General features: G+C 41.8%; 1 protein-coding gene across 1 annotated transcript in view; it reads left to right on the top strand.

Moving 5' to 3' along the window:
* The window catches only part of LOC102185549 (multidrug resistance-associated protein 4), a 170,431-nt gene that overhangs the window by 108,368 nt on the left and 41,842 nt on the right, over positions 1-20,221 (top strand). The window contains 4 exon segments of the mRNA XM_018056443.1: positions 5,566-5,685; positions 6,831-6,941; positions 14,637-14,737; positions 16,030-16,221. Coding sequence (XP_017911932.1) covers positions 5,566-5,685; positions 6,831-6,941; positions 14,637-14,737; positions 16,030-16,221 — 524 coding nt within the window.

Genomic DNA, 20,221 nt, shown 5'->3' with positions numbered 1-20,221 from the left:
TTTGCCTCTTTGAATTTCTTTTTTTGGGGGATGGTTTGGATCACTGCCTTCTGTACAGTGTTAGGAACCTCAGTTCATAGTTCTTCAGGCACTCTGTCTATCAGATCTAATCCCTTGAATCTATTTGTCACTTACACTGTATAATCATAAGGGATTTGATTTAGATCATACTTGAATGCTCTAGTGGTTTTCCCTACTTTCTTCAATTTAAGTCTGATATTTCAACAGGGAGTTCATGATCTGAGCCACAGCTCCTTATCTTGTGTAGAGCCTCACCATTTTCAGGTCAAAAGAATATAATCAATCTGATTTTGGTATTGCTCATCTGGTGACGTCCATATGTAGAGTCATCTTTTTGTTGTTAGAAGAGGGTGTTTGCTATGACCAGCGTGTTTTCTTGGCAAAACTCTGTTAGCCTTGTCCCTGCTTCATTTTGTACGCCAAGGCCAAACTTGCCTGTTACTCCAGTTATCTCTTGACTTCTTACCCTTACATTCCAGTCCCCTACAATGAAAAGGACATTTTGTTGTTGTTGTTGTTGTTGTTGTTGTTGTTAGTTCCAGAAGGTTTCATAGGTCTTCATAGAACCATTCTTCTGCATTAGTGGTTTGGGCATGGACATAGATTACTGAGATATTGAATAGTTTGCCTTGGAAATGAACGGAGATGATTCTGTCATGTTTGAGATTGTATCCAAGTACTGTATTTTGGACTCCTTTGTTGACTATGAGGTCTGCTGCATTTCTTCTAAGGAATTCTTGCCCACAGTAGTAGATATAATGATCATCTGAATTAAATTTGCTCATGCCCATCCGTTTTAGTTCACTGATTTCCTAAAATGTTGATGTTCACTCTTGCCATCTCCTGTTTGATCCATTCCAATTTACCTTGATTCATGGACCTAGCATTCCAGGTTCCTATGCAATATTGTTCTTTCTAGCATCAGACTTTTTTTTTACCACCAGACACATCCACACTGAGTCTCTGCTTTGGCTCAGCCTCTTCATTCTTTCTGTAGCTATTTCTCTGTTCCTCTCCAGTAGTATATTGGGCACCTACTGACCTGGGGAGGTGGGTCTGTGCCATAAATGATAACACTGCTGCTTCCTCTAAATAGGAACTGATAGTATATCTTAGGGCTTCCCAGGTGGCTCAGTGGTAAAGAATCTGCCTGCCAATTCTGGGTTGAGAAGATCTCTTGGAGGAGGACATGGAAACCCACTCCAATATTCTTGCCTGGATAATCCGATGGAGAGAGGAATGTGGTGGGCTACAGTCCATGGGGTTGCAAGGAGTCAGACATGACTGAATGACTGAGCAAGCGAGAGCATATCTTAAAGGTCACTACTGGAACCAACAGCAAAGAGAGGGACACCTGACTGCTGTGGCCAGATGGCATATGCCTGCTTCATCCTTGTGCTCTGAAGGACTACTGAATCCTAACATTTATTTTCAGGTCCTGTGGCCTCACTGCCCTTGGGCCTTATGCTGACATTTTTATCTGATGACATATTGGCAGCTGATTTTAACAGGGCTTTGGGGTCACATTTTTGCAAAAGTGATCATAGCAATGCTCAGTCATAGACAAGTACATAAAACCAGGGTGGCATTTGCTTGCCTTTCTCTAGCTTCTCTAGCCAGCTTTTTGCATTTCACAGTGCCTGAATGATGAATTCATATACAAATTTTGTCTGAAAGTGCTGGGATCAGCTAGCGATGTCTGCCATGGTCATTGTTAGGGGAGGGTTAGCACATGTGTCAGGTGTATTAAGACCATGGATCATCAAGTCTGCTGTTTTAAGGGGTTCTCATGCCAGATTCCCAGGGACTTTGTTCAATGGAAGGTGATTAATGGGGCTTCCCAGGTGGTGCTAGCAGTAAAGAATGCACCTGCTAATGCAGGGGATGTAAGACATGTGGGTCCGATCCCTGGGTCAGGGAGATCTCCTGGATGAAGATCTCCTCCATGAAACCCATTTCAGTATCCTTGCATGAAGAATTCCGTGGACAGAGGAGCCTGGAGGACTGCAGTCCATGGGATCGCAAAGAGTCAGACACGACTGAAATGAGTGAGCACAAAGTGATTAATAAGATGCGCAGTAATGGCTAAGGCTGTTGGGTGTTAACTGAGTAAGATCTGGGGTTTTCTGAACATAAAATACTAAAGTCTGGAGAAAAATTGCTTATCGTCACACACGAGCATCCTTAACTCCTGTTATTCTCCCTCTGAGACACTGCAGCCGTGATTGAAAACACAGCCTTGGGAATAAGATAGTGTGGGTCTCACAACCAGGTCTACCACTTAGGTGGGTTAATATAGTTAATACTGGGCAGTCAGTGCTATGAATCCCTTAGTCTCTGGGGATCTCATGTGGATTTCTTGAATTGATTCTTGTAAAGTACCTGCTGGCCACTACCAAAGGCACTAGAACCTTGAACAAGAGGCAATTAAGAACCTATTCACAACTAGCAGGTCTCACATAGCTTGAATAATAACCTGCAACAGGGCTATCAGCCGGGAGGGCCCCCTGCCAAGGAAGATCACCCCACACTTGTGGGGTGTGTCCCCAAGTGTCTTCAGGGTTATGGGAAACAGCTATCAGTCCTGTGAACTGTAGGTTTATACGACTGTGACTGCGGACTGACACCATGGCTGTGACATAGTCTGCTTCAGGACAGCAAACTCAGTGCCTCTGGCAAAAAGGTGCTACTTTGGGCAACATAGCAACAGAGCCTTGACATCCCCTCTCCCCCTGTACTAGTTAATTTTGGGGGGCAGACCTTCCAGTTCACTCATCCTGGCATTCTGCTTAGCCCTAAGTGGGGTTTGAAAGTAACAGGATAGATTTTCATGGTCCAGATCCCCCCATCCTGTAACTCTTGGGCATGAGGTGAGGTAGGTGATGGGGTGTTTGGTTCCCTGGTATTCAAGGCTGAGATGACACCTGGTTTCTAAAGTCAACACTGCCCTCTATCCCTGCTGGAGAGATCTCCTGGTGAGCGAAACAGGTGAGGGAGGCCACGCTGAAGAGTTCACTCCAGGATTCTCCCTGGGGGAACAGCCACATCTGCTTCCTGCTTAGAAGCCCTGTCTGTGATGAACAGTGTTGATGTCACTCTCTGCGGAGTGGAAATGAGAGCCTGGTTCTAGTGAGCTTTCTCCTCTCTCTGGAGCTGGGTTTTCTGATCCTCCTGACAGGGTGATGGGCCCCAGAATTCACCTGTATCATCCCTGTAAGCACCCAGTGTGCAGACCAATGAGTTCTGGGGGTGGTTGGGACATCTGGTAGGGCTGCAGAAAAGACCTGAACAGAGCTCCTGGACTTTCTTGTTTGGAGCCTGAGTTCAACCTGAGTTTATGTTGCTCTTACAATACAAAGTTATAGGCAGCTAAAAAGTTACTCAGTAGAATGAAGAGAGAAAGCAATGTGGCTGCTGGAATGAGATTACAAGTACACAACTGGATGATCAAAAGCACCACTGAATCACTTTCAACTCTGTGCCTAAATGAAGTAAAAAGGGGAAAGGTTAGAACATGTCACCGTTCAGAGAAGGGATTTTCCTTAAAGCAACATTACAGCTGAGGTCCCTAACAGTTAAGGTTCCTGATCAGATGTCCCAGGCAGGAAAGAGTCCCACCCGGGGTTGTGTGGATGGTCACCTGCCCCCCAGCCCAGGCTGTCCTCCCCCAGCCCAGGGCTTCCCATCCTCTCTGAGCCCCAGTGCCTCACAGGAGGAAGCCTGCTCCTTCCTTTCTTAATGAACTGGGGACCCTAAACACCATAGGAGGTTCTGTGTCTTTACCTGTTTGTACCTCAGCCCCTCCAAACGTGGAGTGCCCAGGTGCACGTCAGTACTGACTGAAGTGTCACCAGACAGGCATTCAGAGCCTGGACTAAGAATTGAGGACCTGAGAACAGTGTAGAGTTTCCCCCTTGATTCTTTCCCCATCATTTTATAAAATCTCTCTTGTCCCCTGTAAGATGTGTTACTAACCTCCCGTAAACAACATCATTGTACTAACAGGTCTTCTGTAGGAAACACACAGGTAACAAAGTGATGTCAGTATTTCCTGCTGATACAGCGCAAGTTATCACTCATCCCAGACAGAGGTCACAGGCTCACATGTGCCCCTGACAACAGAAAGTTACTTCCTCGTTCACAATGGGGAATGAGAACCATAAGGGTCCTCCCTGCCTGGCAGCCTGCAGCCCAGCTGTTCCCTGAGGGACAAGTGCCTAACCCTGGAGCTCATGGTCAGTGTGCTCTTAGAGAAGATGCCAGGAAACGAGTGGGCAATCATGTGACATCAGGCCCCCAGCCACATGAAGTCACTCAAAAGATGGACACTGAGGCTGCTGTCAGATTCTAAAAGGGTGATGTGAGTGTCACATGCCACAATGACCTCTGAATACTAGGACAAGTATCCAGCAGGCAGATATGAAAACACCCATCAGGTTCCCGGAGCAGAAGTCAAGGCCATTCAAAGGCTCCTCGTCTGCTGGGTCCTGTGGACACAAGGATGGTGCAGTGCCGAGTGCTCCGTGACCTGCACAGAGGCTCCTGGTGCAGGTGCAGGGAGAGGCCCAGGACGGGGTAGATGGCAGACTGTCCGCTCCCCTTACTCGTCTCTCCCTGTCCTTTGTCTGGCTGTGGTCCAGTGTGGGGATGCACTGACTCTACTCCAGCCCTTAGGTTACTCATCTAAGGAGGAGATGGCCCACAGGTAGCTCACCAAAATTCAGTGTGGTGAAGACTCTAATGAGGAAATAAATTTTAAAGTGCTACTGGTTAAAAAATTAGTGTATAATAATTACTCACCCATGGAAAAGAATGAAATATAGCCATTTGCAGCAACCTGGATGGATCTAGAGATTATTATTCGTAGTAAAGAAAGTCAGAGAAAGATGCATATGATATCACTTAAACATGGAATCCAAATATAATACAAATGAATCTATACACAAACTAGAAATAGACTCAGAGGCATAGAAAACAAACTTGTGGTTACCAAAGGGGACTGAGAGGGAGGGAGGGACAAATTAGAAGTATGGAATCAATAGTCACACTACTATTAACATGTCAAAAGGATAACAACAAGGATTTAGTATAAAGCACAGAGAATTTTATTCAGTATCTTGTAATATCCTGTAATGGAATATAATCAGAAAAAATAACTGAATGACTGTACATGCCTGAAGCTAGCACATTATTGTAAATCAACTATACTTCAATATACTTTTAAAAAATTGTGAGCAATTTCCACCTAGAAAGACACCAGAAGAATTTGGAGGGAGGCATGTTTGAGAAAACCGTGATGAAAGAACCAGTAAAGAATTTCTTTATCTAAATCTAGCTGGGATTTTGAATTTATCAAAGATAATTTCAAAGAGAATCTCTCATTCCCAGGTCATTAAAGTAAAGCTTGGTGTGAGCAGGAGTTTGAGGGTCACATGGAAGATTCCCTTTGGCAGGACGTGTGACCACAGAGCCCGGGAGGCAGTGGTTTCCTCGCATGCTGCCTCCCTGACTTTCTCTGCTGTGTGTCTGTCTCTGCTTCCCCAGGTCGGAGCCCGGTATTTTCTCACTTAGCATCTTCTCTCTGGGGACTCTGGACCATCAGGGCATACAAAGCTGAACAGAAGTTTCAGGAGCTGTTTGATGCACACCAGGATTTGCACTCAGGTCTGTACGTTTCTGGAGATGATTTCTAAGGATGGGATGTGCTGCCTTCTGAGGCTGACTCCCTCTCAGCACCTCTCTGTGTGTCAGCCCACTTCGCCCTCTGCACACCTGCCTCCCCCACCCCTTTCTCTCAGCATCCCCTCTGTGTTCCCCTCTTCCCCCTTCACAGCCCTGCTTTTCTCCCCTGACTGGGCAGCATTGTCCTTCCATCTCTGTGCCCTGTGGACTTCTGTCTCTTTAAGGCAGGAGTCAATAAACTTTTCTTTTTTTCCAAAGGTTAAGATAGAAAATATTGTAGGCTTTGTGTGCTGTCTATGTTACAGCTACTCACCTTTGCCATTGTGGCACAAAGACAGGCAAAGATCAGACATCAGCCAATGACTGTGTTCCAATAAAATCTTATTTTCAGAACCAGGTGGTGTCTGTTCTTGCCCCTCAGGGTGTGGTTTTCTGACTCTTTTCATGGCAGACATGGAGAGTAGCAGACGTATTGAGGAAAATAATTTCCTGATTTGCTACCTACTTGATTATGCTTTGTATCAGTGAAGGGTTGTTTTTTTTTGTTTTTTTTTTTCCTGCCTAGGTAGAAAATTCAGAATTTTCTCTATGTAACTGGCCAAACTTTCCAGTCATTAATGTATTTCGAAGATAACATGGCATTTTGAAAGCCACATACAGATCCTGTTTCTGATGGTCATGTGGACACTGGCTCCTAAGAATAACCACCTTAGGCCCTGTAGAGAGGGCAGAAGGTGCTGGAAACAGTGTGAGCTGTGCTCTCTGCTGTCAGAGCTGGGAACAGCCAACCCTTTGAGAGGAGGATCTTTATGTTCAGGCCCAGCACTGCAGGGAACACACCAGTGAGATGATTTTCCATCTTCTTTCCTGTGATGGTATTTCTCTTGATAACCCATGGGTTGAAGTTTTCAAAGCATGCTTCCTGTACCGATTCCTGCGTGTCCCATATGTTGTTTTGTGTTGAACCTAGTTTTCTGGAATCTTCAGCTTCCTTTGAAGTTACAGGTGTGTAACTTTGCTGTCCTACCTTGTGTAAAATCTTCTGTAGCTCAACTGAGAAAATGCTCTCCCTGATGAACATGGTTTTCCTGTTTATGTATTACACTTATTACGGTTCACAAATGCAGAGGCGTGGTTCCTGCTTTTGATGACATCCCGATGGCTCGCTGTGTATCTGGATGTCCTCTGTGCCATCTTTGTCACCCTTGTTGCCTTTGGATCCCTGATTCTGGCAAAAAGTAAGTACAGATGTGAATATTTGTGGTATGTTTACAGTTTATAGCTTTGTTTGTAGTTATTAAACTCTTGTCAATCTTGTCTAATATATACTCGTTGGTTCTAATGAGTTGTATTAAAGTGTCTGCAGCATGTGACTCCACAATGTCCATGTGAAGTCATTTGTGTCTTGATGAGAACTTTTATCTTTTTTCCATTTACTTATTTATTTACAATAGGTCCTTGTTGAGACCATTAAAAATTTTTTTTTTGGTGTATGGTTGATTTATGATGTTGTGTTAACTTCAGGCATATAGCCAAGTGAATCTATTATACATTTACCCACTTTTTAAAAGATTCTTTTTTCATACTCCATGAACATTGGGTGCATGTATATATTTTTAAGTACTTTGCATTTTGATTAATACTTCAAATGAATTGTCCTTTAGAAAAGAATTTCTGTTTTTCACTTTCAGAATCTTTAGAAGCAAAGACCAGGTATGACGTGCCTGATCCAGCAGACCTGTGGTGCCTTGGGCCCCTGCTTTGGCTCACCCAGGCCATTCTTTCATTCTTACGTTAGGTTTTATTTGGGTATCATTCATTTACACTGTTGTCTTAGTTTCCGATGTATAGCAAAGTCAATCTGCTATACGTATACATATACCCACTCTTTTTTAGATTCTTTTCCCATATGGATAAGTACAGAGTTCTCTGTACTTTAAAGTAGTTTCTTATTAGTTATCTTTTTAATATTTTATATATAGTAGTATGTATGTGTCAATCCTAGTCTTCTAATTTATCCCTTCCCTCACGTATCCCCTGGTAACCATAAGTTTATTTTCTATATCTGTTACTCTACTTCTGTTTTGTAGATAAGTTCATTTGTAGCCTTTTGTTATATTTCATATGTAAGCAATATCATATTCTATTTTTCTCTTAACTTCACTCAGTTTGAAAATCTCTAGGTCCAGCCATGTTGCTGCAAATGGCATTATTTTGCCCTTTAATGGCTGGGTAACATTCCATTGTATGTATGGCACCCACATCTTCCTTGTCCATTGCTCTGTTGACAGGCATTGAGTTGCTTCCATGTCCTGGCTTGTTGTAAATAGTGCTGCAGTAAATATTAGGGTGCATGCATCCTTAGGAATTATGGTTTTCTCTGGATATATGCCCTGGAGTGAGATTGCTGGATCATATGGTAGCTCTATTTTTAGTTTTTAAAGGAACCTCCATATTGTTCTCCATAGTGGCTGTACCAGTTTACATTCCCACCAACAGTGTAGGAGGGTTCCCTTTTCTCTACATCCTCTTCAGTACTTATTGTTTGTAGACTTTTTATGATGGTCATTCTGACTGGTGTGAGGTGAAACCTCACTGTAGATTTTTGCTTTTTTTTTTTTTTAATTTTTCCTGCTGTAGTTTTGATATGCATTTCTCTAATAATTAGATATGTTGACCATCTTTTCACGTGCTTTATGGCCATCTGTATGTTTTCTTTGGAGAGTGTCTGTTTTAATCTTCTTCCCATTTTGTGATTGGGTTGTTTATTTATTTTTGACATTGAACTACATGAACTGCTTGTATAGTTTGGAGAGTAATCCCTTGTCAGCCACTTCATTTGCAAATACTTCCCCCATTCTGCAGGTTGTCTTGGTATTTTTTTTTTTTTTTTTTTTCTGTGCAAAAGTTTTTAAGCTTAATTGGGTCCCATGTATTTGTGTTTCATTTATTTTCATTGCTCTAGGAGGTGGGTAAAAAAGTTTGCTGCAATTTATGTCAGAGTTCTCCCTCTGTTTTCATCTAAGAATTTTCTAGTGTCTGGTCTTACATTTATGTCTGTAATCTATTTTGAGTTTATTTTTGTTTATGGAGTGTTCTGATTTTATTCTTTTACCTGTAGCTGTCCAGTTTTCCCAGCACCAATTATTAAAGAAACTGTCTTTTCTCCATTGTGTATTCTTACTTCCTTTGTCATAAGTGACACAGATACATGGATTTATCACTGGGCTTTCTGTCCTGTTCCATTGATCTATATTTCTGGGTTTGGTGCTAGTAGTCTACTGTTTCAATTACTGTAGTTTTCTAGTGAAAGGTTGTTGTTGAATCACACAAAGATGCCAGGATTCTTGGCCCCCAGAGGAGAAGAATTTAATCCGGGGCCAGAAACGAGGCTTGATTGCTCAGAGCTTTTGTGTAATAAAATTTTATTAAAGTATAAAGGAGATAGAGAAAGCTTCTGACATAGACATCAGAAGGGGGCAGAAAGAGTACCCCCCTGCTAGTCTTTAGCTGGATGTTATATAGTCACTAGCAGTCTGTTAATAAAAGAAAGGAATGTCTTAAAACTCAGAATGGCACCAGGCCCCTCACCCATAAGATGTATTTTGTGATAATCTTGGCACCAAATGGTTCATCCTGGGCCATAAAAGGATTAACCTGAATTTTGAAGAAGGGCAGATCACCATACAAATAGTTTCATTTACATAGATTAGGGGAACAATATATGAACATATCATGTTGGTTTGTCAAGTAGGTTTTGAGCCAAGAGGCAACAGACTTGAAGACGGAGTTTGGGGTAAATGCATAGTACATTAGCATAGCTTAAGATAAACATTTCCATGAGAGAAATGCATTGGTTATCTCTAGGTTTGAGAATAGTTAACTTCAGGTGAAACCAGATGTCATTATGGCAACACAGTATTTTTTTAAAATATAAATTTATTTATTTTAATTAGAGGTTAGTTACTTTACAATATTGTATTGGTTTTGCCATACATCAACATGAATCTGCCACAGGTATAGACTTGTTCTCCATCCTGAACCCCCCTCCCTCCTCCCTCCCCATACCATCCCTCTGGGTCCTCTCAGTGCACCAGCCCCAAGCATCCTGTATCATGCATCAACCTCCTTTTAAATTTATATACAGAAGGAGAAAAATATCCCTAGTTTGTTTCCTCCTGCTGCTTAAGAGAGATAAAAATGTCTGGCACTTGCAGGCTATTTCCTCCATCTGGAGACCTCTGGCCTTCCTGCTTGTTACTCTCTTAGTAGTATAGTCTGAAGACAGGGAGCATGATTTCTTCTAGCTTCATTTTTCTTCTTTTTCTCAAGATTACGTTGGCTATTCATGGTATTTTGTATTTCCATACAAAATGTAGATGCTTTGTTCTAATTCTGTGAAAAATGCCATTGGCAATTTGATAGGGATATATGTGAACCCTGAACTCCCTGGTGTTCAAGCTGGTTTTAGAAAAGGCAGAGGAACCAGAGATCAAATTGCCAACATCTGCTGGATCATGGAAAAAGCAAGAGAGTTCCAGAAAAATATCTATTTCTGCTTCATTGACTATGCCAAAGCCTTTGACTGTGTGGATCACAAGAAACTGTTGAAAATTCTGAAAGAGATGGGAATACCAGACGACCTGACCTGCCTCTTGAGAAATCGGTATGCAGGTCAGGAAGCAACAGTTAGAACTGGACATGGAACAACAGACTCGTTCCAAATAGGAAAAGGAGTACATCAAGGCTGTATATTGTCACCCTGCTTATTTAACTTATATGCAGAGTACATCATGAGAAACCCTGGACTGGAAGAAACACAAGCTGGAAATCAAGATAGCTGGGAGAAATATCAATCACCTCTGATATGCAGATGACACCACCCTTATGGCAGAAAGTAAAGAGGAACTAAAAAGCCTCTTGATGCAAGTGAAAGAGGAGAGTGAAAAAGTTGGCTTAAAGCTCAACATTCAGAAAATGAAGATCATGGCATCCGGTCCCATCACTTCATGGGAAATAGATGAGGAAACAGTGGAAACAGTATCAGACTTTATTTTTCGGGGCTCCAAAATCACTGCAGATGGTGAACTGCAGCCATGAAATTAAAAGACGCTTACTCCTTGGAAGAAAAGTTATGACCAACCTAGACAGCATATTCAAAAGCAGAGACATTACTTTGCCCACTAAGGTCCATCTAGTCAAGGCTATGGTTTTTCCTGTGGTCATGTGATGGATGTGAGAGTTGGACTGTGAAGAAGGCTGAGCTGCTGAAGAATTGATGCTTTTGAATTGTGGTGTTGGAGAAGACTCTTGAGAGTCCCTTGGACTGCAAGGAGATCCAACCAGTCCATTCTGAAGGAGATCAGCCCTGGGATTTCTTCAGAAGGAATGATGCTAAAGCTGAAACTCCAGTACTTTGGCCACCTCATGCGAAGAGTTGACTCATTGGAAAAGACTCTGATGCTGGGAGAGATTGGGGGCAGGAGGAGAAGGGGACGACAGAGGATGAGATGGCTGGATGGTATCACGGACTCAGAGAACGTGAGTCTGAGTGAACTCCGGGAGTTGATGATGGACAGGGAGGCCTGGCGTGCTGCAATTCATCCGGTCTCAAAGAGTCAGACACGACTGAGCGACTGAACTGAACTGAACTGCACTGAATCTGTAGATTGTTTTGAGTAGTTTGCCTGTTTGTTTGTTTACAGTAGGTCTCCATTGAGATCTTTTATCTTTTTATCTTTCTTTGAATGGGTTGAGGTCTACATCACTGTAGCAAGATGACCTTCTGAAAATCCCAGGTAGTGTCCTATAGCTGGATAGAGAGAACCAGGTTTTCTGTTAAACTGTTTATACAGATTAGGTTTTAGGTTTTAGCTTTAGGGCTACTTAGATCCCTTCCTTTTAGGGATCTGAGAAAGACTCTCTATAGCAAAAGCACTATACTTACTGCTGTGTGGGTCCCAGATGAGCAGTTGTTGGAAAGTGTGGCATGAATTCACCATCCCTCACTATTCGATAGAAATAGCCCAGAATCACATTCTTTAATAGTAGAAAAATGAGAGTAATATTTTAGATTTAAAAGCACTGGCTCTTAGAACCCACTGCCTTGTTTTTGTGATTTCAACTGCAGCTACTTTGGTTGTAGAGAATGAAATTACATAATGATAATTGAAGCATAAGGACAAAAATCTGAACAATCCTCAACTATATTATACTGTCAAGTATATCTCAATCCAGGTGGGATTAATATGGATAAAGGACAAAAATGGTAAGGACCTAAAGTGAAGTCGCTCAGTCGTGTCTGACTCTTTGCGACCTCATGGACTGTAGCCTACCAGGCTCCTCCACCCATGGGATTTTCCAGGCAAGAATACTGGAGTGGGTTGCCATTTCCTTCTCCAAGGACCTAAGAGAAGCAGAAGAGATTAGGGAGAGTTGGCAAGAATACACAGAAAAACTGTACCAAAAAGATCTTAATGACCTAGATAACCACGATGGTGTAGTCCACTCATCTTGAGCCAGACATCCTGGTGGGTGAAGCCAAGTGGACCTTAGGAAGCATCCCTACGAACAAAGTTAGTGGAGGTAATGGAATTCCAGCCTAGCTATTTCAAATCCTAAAAGATGATGCTGTTCATGTAATATGCCAGCAAATTTGGAAAAGTTACTAGTGGCCACGGACTGAAAAAGGTCAGTTTTCATTCCAGTCCCAAAGAAATGAAATGGCAAAGAATGTTCAAACTATCATACAATTGCACTAATTTTACATGCTAGTAAGGATATACTCAGGAGAAGGCAATGGCACCCCACTCTAGTACTGTTGCCTGGAAAATCCTATGGACGGAGGAGCTGGTGGGCTGCAGTCCATGGGGTCGCTAAGAGTCAGACATGACTGAGTGACTTCCCTTTCACTTTTCACTTTCATGCCATTGGAGAAGGAAATGGCAACCCACTCCAGTGTTCTTGCCTGGAGAATCCCAGGGATGGGGGAGCCTGGTGGGCTGCCATATATGGGGTTGCACAGAATCGGAAACAACTGAAGGGACTTAGCAGCAGCAGCAGCAACAGCAAGGATATACTCAAAATCCTTCAAACAAGATTTCAACAATATGTGAACTGGGAACTTCCAACTGTAAAAGCTGGGTTTAGAAAAGGCAGAGGAACCAGAGATCAAATTGCCAACATGTATTGGATCATAGAGAAAGCAAGGGAATTCCAGAAAAGACTATGTGAAAGGCTTTGACTCTGTGGATCACAATAAACTGTGGAAAATTTTGAAAAAGATAGGAATATCAGGTCATCTTACCTGTCTCCTGAGAAACCTGTAAGCAGTCAAGAAAAAATAGAACTGTACATGGAACAATGGACTGGTTCAAAACTGGGAAAGCAGTGTGACAAGGCTATATGTTGTCACTATGTTTATTTAACTTATGTGCAGAATACCTCATGCAAAATGCCAGGCTGGATGAAGCTCAGGCTGGAATCAAGATTGCTGGGAGAAATATCAGTAACTTCAGATATGCAGATGATACCATGCTAATGGCAGAAAGTGAAGAGAAACTGAAGAGCCTCTTGATGAAAGTGAAAGAGCAGAGTGATAAAGCTGCCTTAAAACTCAGCATTCAAAGATCTAAGATCATGGCATCCAGTCCCATCACTTCATGGCATATAGATGGGGAAAAGTTGAACGCAGTGACAGAATTTGTTTACTTGGGTTCCAAAAATCACTACATACTATGACTGCAGCCATGAATGAAAAGACGTTTGCTTCTTGGAAGGAATGCTATGACAAATTTATGCAGAATATTAAAAAGCAGAGACATCACTTTGCCAACAAAGGTCCATATAGTGAAAGCTATGTTTTTTTCCAGTAGTCATGTAAGAGTTGTCAACGGATGTAAAAGTGGGCCATTGAGAAGGCTGAGGGCTGAAGAGTTTATGCTTTCAAGTTGTGATGTTGGAGAAGACTGTTGAGAGTCCCTTGGACAGCAAGGAGATCAAATTAGGAAATCCTAAAGGAAATTAACCCTGAATATTCACGGATGCTGAAGATCCAATATTTTTACCACCTGATGCAAAGAGCTGACTCATTAGAAAAGACCTTGCTATTGGGAAGATTTAAGGCAGGAGGAGAATGAGGTGGTAGAGGATGAGATGGCTAGATAGCATCATGAACTCAATGGACATGAATTTGAGCAAACTCTGGGAGATAACAAAGGACAGGGAAGCCTGGCATGCTACAGTCCATGGTGTCACAGAGTCAGACATGACTTAGTGACTGAACAACGACAACTTTGCTAGCTCTTTCTAAATTCATAATAATTTTAAAAAAATTTTATTTATTTGGCTGTACTGGGTCTTAGTTGTGGCACGCAGGATCTTCAGTCTTAGTTATAACAGGCAGGACTTTTGTTGCAGCATGTGAACTCTTAGTTGTGGCACGTGGAGTCTCTTTGCCTGACCAGGGATCAAACGTGGGCCCCCTGCATTGGGAGTTCAGAGTCTCAGCTATTGGACCACCAGGGAAGTCCCTCATAGTGTGTGTGTGTGTGTTTTACTATATTATTGTCTCATACAATAGAAGTAATATTATGAGTGATAATATCATTACATACCAATGATTTAAATATTATAAAGGAGTCTTCTCACTGCTATATAATAAAACAGATAGCTAAAAAGGACCTACTGTATAGCACAGGGGATTCTATTTAATACTCTGTGATAACATATATGGGAAAATAATTTTAAAAGAGCAGATTATATGTACATATCGGGCTAATTCACTTTACACCTGAAACTAACACAGCTTTGTAAATCAACTATACTTCAATGAAAATCATAAAAATAAAGGAGTCTTTCTTATAGACTGACAGAAGGACCTGTGTGAAGGGTTGAGAAGTAGACTGACTTTATTCCTCTTCTTCCTCATTTAGCTTTGGATCTCGGGCAGGTTGGCCTGGTGCTGTCTCTCACGCTCACACTCACGGGGATGTTCCAGTGGTGCGTCAGGCAAAGTGCCGAAGTTGAGAACATGGTGATGTTTATCTTTCTGTTCTTAGCCTTTTCAGGTTTCCTTGCTGTTATACGGCATAAAAGCAATTCTTACGTAAAATAATAAAACCCTTTCTTCTTCTTTTTTTTTTTTAACTTAATCTTACAAATTTTGTTAATGTTCTCCTCCATCTGCTTAAGGGCTTCCCTGGTGTCTCAGATGGTAAAGAATCCGCCTGCAATGTAGAGCCACAAGAGACAAAGGTTCTATCCCTGGATTGGAAAGATCCCCTGGAGAAGGGAATGGCTACCCAATCTAGTATTCTTGCCTAGAGAATCTCCATGGATAGAGAAGCCTGGCAGGCTATAGTCCATGGGGTTGCAAAGAGTTGGACATGACTGACTGACTTTCACTTTCCATCTGCTTAAATTTAATAAAAATATACACATCTTTTCTCACATATGTATGCCATGTCAGAAGATTTTACATTCATCACAAATTGTCTTCAAATACAATAAATGTCTCTGTAGGAGAGAGGTTCTGAAATTCTGGAGACAATGTAAGCTGATTTCTTAGCAGTTTATTTATCTTTGCTTCTTAATGGATAATTCCTTATTTTTGGTAAAAGAAAAGAATCCAGTATTTTAAGGTTTATTTAATTAATATTTCTCTCCACCCCCACCCCATTTTATCACTTATTCTTGTGTGTGTTGAACACCTGCATTTGCTGTTGGCCCTTCTTCCTGGTAGGTAGGCTTCCTCTCAGAATGTGCTCTTAAAGGTGTGGACTTACGGTTGTTTAAGAGGCCTTAGTCAATAAGTAAATTATATACTTTTGAATATTTGTACCTTCTCCTAAAGGGACAAAAGCAATAAAAATGAAGTTTTCCCATTTATTTCTGCTAACAGTGTTGAAAGTGACTATTGAAATGATGTTTGATGATTGTCCAGTTCTGGACATCTGTAACACATGACCCTTCTGTAGCCACACATACTGATCGATGACCATAAGGGTGCTTTTCTTTCAAAAAAAAACTTTTGCTTTTTTAATTCAGATGTGAAAGGTGGATCCATAAAACGTTACCATTCATTTCTCTAATTTTTTAGCTTTTATATAAAATTGAAGGAAGTAGTCGTGTGTAAAAGTGTTGAAGATGATGAGCAACTTTGCAGATCATCCAAGGCCTCATCAGACTCCTACTTCTGTCCTTTGTGGATGTTGAGACCTGAGATACTCTGAACCGTAGAAAAGCAGGAGGTTTCATTTACAATCTCTGAACACCCATTAACTAGGTCCTCTGATACTAACTCATGTGATGTCATATGTCTTTCAGATGATTTCAGTAGAAAGGGGGATTGAATATACAGACCTTGAGAATGAAGCACCCTGGGAACTTGAGTATCGTCCACCACCAATATGGCCCCCAAATGGAAGGATTTCCTTTTTCAGTGTGAACTTGAGATATAACTTGGACAATCCTCTGGTATTGAAGAACCTGGAAGCATTCATTTACCCAGGAGGAAAGGTTAGTTTAAGCCATTTGCCTCTTTAAATCCAGCTAAAGATTTAGTAGCACATCTGTTCTTGGCTTCCTTATCACTATGTCAGGGGGACTGTTTGCTCCTAATGGATGCAAATCAGTGACATTGTAGGTGAATCTTTCATGGAAACTGATCATGGAATGGGGATACCAGCAATTTTTCCCCTGTGTTGTGAGCTCCCTCATGGTGGTTGACAGGCCCTGGGATCCGGGGCTCCATCTTAACCTGACCTAGGACACTATATGTGACACCTGATTATTCATACAAAGTCTGGGACATCAGCCTTGTCTTTCTGGCCCTAACTCTCCAATATCTCATTCTTTTCCATCTTTTCTTGTTTGTATTTCGGAAATCTCCTCCTCCCATGGTGCCCTCTGGTTGCAGCCTCCTTCCCTGTCCCTTAGTCCTTCCTGTAGCCTTGTCCTCCACTCACCCACACTGAGCTGCCAGCCCCCTGCCCTTGCCCACAGACTGCTTCTTTCTTAGCCCAGATCTGATCCTTACTGGGCTGGGTGAGCTGCTGCTGGAACCATAGCATAGCCTCAAGCCCACTCCAGCAGGGGCCGTGGGGTGAGCTTATGTGAACCAGAGAAGAGCCTGAATAATGACCCAGTCAGGAGTGAGGAACCAGGACCTCAGATGGAGGCAGAGTCTAGAGACTGGCTCAAAGTCAAAAGCAAATTGAAAGGAGCAGAGAAGATCCACGTGAAAGATGGCAGAGAGGATTGTGACCTGGACCTGCCAGCATCCATGTCTGCTGGTGATGTTCCTTCCACACTCAGCTTGAGGCCCTCAGCTGGGACCAGGACAGAGTCTTGAAGAAGAGACTAAACAAGAACTGGCAAGGTGGCTGGAAGCTCTTCCCCACCTCCCTCTGCTGTAAGTATGTCTCTGACATACACACCGCCCCTGCACTGGGATTGTGTGTAGTTTCTCCCAAAGCACCACGTCCTCCCTGTTCCCAGTGCGCACGCTGCCCCTCAGCCTCAGAGACTCAGGCCCTCTGCCATCTGGATGGTGAAAATCTCCTCATTTTCTGAGTCAAGTCTAGTGTATCTTTGAGACCCTTGGTTTAATATACCCTTATATACACTAATATGATAATATATATTATATATTTTAATATACATACTTAATATACTACATACTTAATGTACTAACATATACTTAATATATGCTAATATATGTTATATACACATATATACTAATATGTATATGTTATACTATACATATTACATATACATATACATATACTATGTACTATATATGTATATGTACATATACATATATATATGTTATATACATATATATACTAATATGTATATGTTATACATATACATATTACATATACATATACTATGTACTATATATGTATATGTACATATACATATACATATACTAATATGTATATGTTATATACATATATATACTAATATATCCTTAGTGTCTTATATATTCTTTTAAGATAGCATTTATGGTACACCTATGTTCATGGCAGCCAAACGTTGGAAGGAACTAAATCCTTACAATGAAGTATTATTCAGCCTTAAAAAGGAAGAAAATTCTGACCTGTGGATAAATCTTGATGACATCTTGCTAAATGAAATAAGCCAGACACAAAAGGAAAAAATACTCTGATTCTATTTATGTGAGATTCCTAGAGTAGTCAAATCCAAGAAGACAGGAAGTAGGAAGGTGATTTCCAGGGACTCGGGGAGGGAAAATGGGGAGTTGTTTGTTTAATGGGTAAGGATTTCAGTTTTACGAGGGAAAAAAAAAAAATTCTCAAGCTTGGTGGCACAGAAATGTGAATGTACTGAACACCAAACTATATACTTAAAAATGGTTAAATTTTATGTGAATTTCATCATAATTAAAAGATAACACCTGTGGCATGCTTTGTAATTTGAGATCTGTATCTCATAGTACCTTAGGGTTTTTAAAATCAGGGAGCAGCTTGTTTTCATCTTTGTTCCAAGAATGTGGCATTCTGCAGGGCACAGAGAGGGTGCTGAGGGACTGCTCAGGTGTGAGCAAGCAGAAATCAACACCCCCCCCACACACACACACACATGACAACACCTTATATAACTGAAAGAACTGCTCTTTAAAACTCTTACCACCCCAGACCCATCTAATGGCTGTAGCTGTGATTTAATGAATGAAACACTTCTAACATGAAAGAATATTCAACTTAATGCCCAAATGCTACCCAGGGAGCAGTTTCAGTTAGTCACAGGGCAAAAGCTCCCTCCTAATTATTTCCAGTTTCAGTGTAGTTCAGGAAAAATGTGAACTGCTGTGTCAGGAAAACATTAACCGCAGCTCTTGATACAGTCTTGTCCCTGAGACCATTGTATGTGATGTTTACTCACTCTCAGACAGTGTGTCTGTCAGATTTTCTGTTGTAAATGTAATTCTGTTCACCTGCACTTATCTTAAATTTCCCCCAAATCCATAAAATAGGAATTATCTAAGAAACTTTGTAGGACAACTTAGGAACATAACAGATTCTTATTCTTCCTTCTTAAAACGTGCAAATCATAGGATTATTGAGATTCTAAAACATTTGAGGGAAAAGTGAATTTGGAGACTGAATTAATAACTAAAGTGACTCATCTTTTGATCTGTGCCTTGGTCCACTCTCAGTATCACTGGTAGCTTCATTTCTGTGTTTGGAGATGACACCCGGGCAGCGTGTTCATGAAGTGATTCCTCTCCACTTGTGTATATGTCAGGTTCCCTCTCCTGCTCGCCTGTCCCAGCCCCCGTTACTCCAGGACGCCCCTTTGGTGTTGGATTTGATTGAGAGAGGCTGTTGGCGGGGGTTGGGGGGGCGGCGGGCAGGGCACATGGGAGTGAGCCAGCCCAGCAGAAGTGGGGCTTTATTCTCTTTCCCTCATTTCCTCTTCTGTTCCGATTCCTGGAAGTTAGAGCCAATAGGAAAATATAGTAGGTACTAGTCAGGATTTTGATTCGCAGAAGAAATTGCAAGTGAAAATAAGGAACTAGGACTTCTGTGGTGGTGCAGTGGATAAGAATTTGCCTGCCAATGCAGAGGACACTGGTTCAATCCCTGGTCTGGGAAGATTCCACATGCCACAGAGCAACTGAGCTCTGCACCACAACTATTGAGCCCATGTGCCACAACTCCTGAAGTCTTTGCTCTGCAACAACCGAAGCCCCCTCAGTGAGAAGCCCGTGCACTGCAACAGAGAGTAGCCCCCACTCATCACAACTAGAGATAGCTCGTGCAAAGCAATCAGGACCCAGCACAGCCAAACAGAAAAAAATCAACATGAGTTAAATAGCACCCTAGACTTCCTGGTTAGAGTCTGAACATGGGCTGCATTTTTCATTTAGATGATTTTATGGTTGATTTGATCATTTTAGAGAGTCCTGGTCAATAAAATATTTTTCAGCTCTCGAGGTAGATTGATTCTGCTTTCTATTTTCTGACAGCTATTATTTGGATGCTACATTTTTACAGATGCTTAGTGGACCACGCTAAAATGTGCAAAAATATTAGTTTCCCTCATTTTTTCCCTTTTTTATGTAATATTTTCTTAAAAACTGCCCCCTTCACTCCCAGATAATCCCCTTCCCCTGCTGGCTTCCTAACTCCCTGTGACTCAGACTGTGGTGCCAGAGCCAGCAGCACCTGTGTCTCCTGGAGCTTCTTAGAAATGCAGAGTCTCAGGTTCACCCAGACCTCCTCACTCAGATTTGTATCTGAACATGACCTCCACCTTTCTCTACCATGGGCAGTTTTTGATGAGTGATAACCTGTGATTGCCAACATCTGCTGGATCATGGAAAAAGCAAGAGAGTTCCAGAAAAACATCTATTTCTGCTTCATTGACTATGCCAAAGCCTTCAACTGTGTGGATCACAATAAACTGTGAAAAATCCTGAGAGAGATGGGAATACCAGACCACCTGACCTGCGTCTTAAGAAATCTGTATGCAGGTCAGGAAGCAACAG

This window comes from Capra hircus, chromosome 12 (genome assembly GCF_001704415.2).
Source record: "Capra hircus breed San Clemente chromosome 12, ASM170441v1, whole genome shotgun sequence".
NCBI lineage: Eukaryota > Metazoa > Chordata > Mammalia > Artiodactyla > Bovidae > Capra > Capra hircus.
This window is presented reverse-complemented; position numbering and strand designations above follow the sequence as displayed.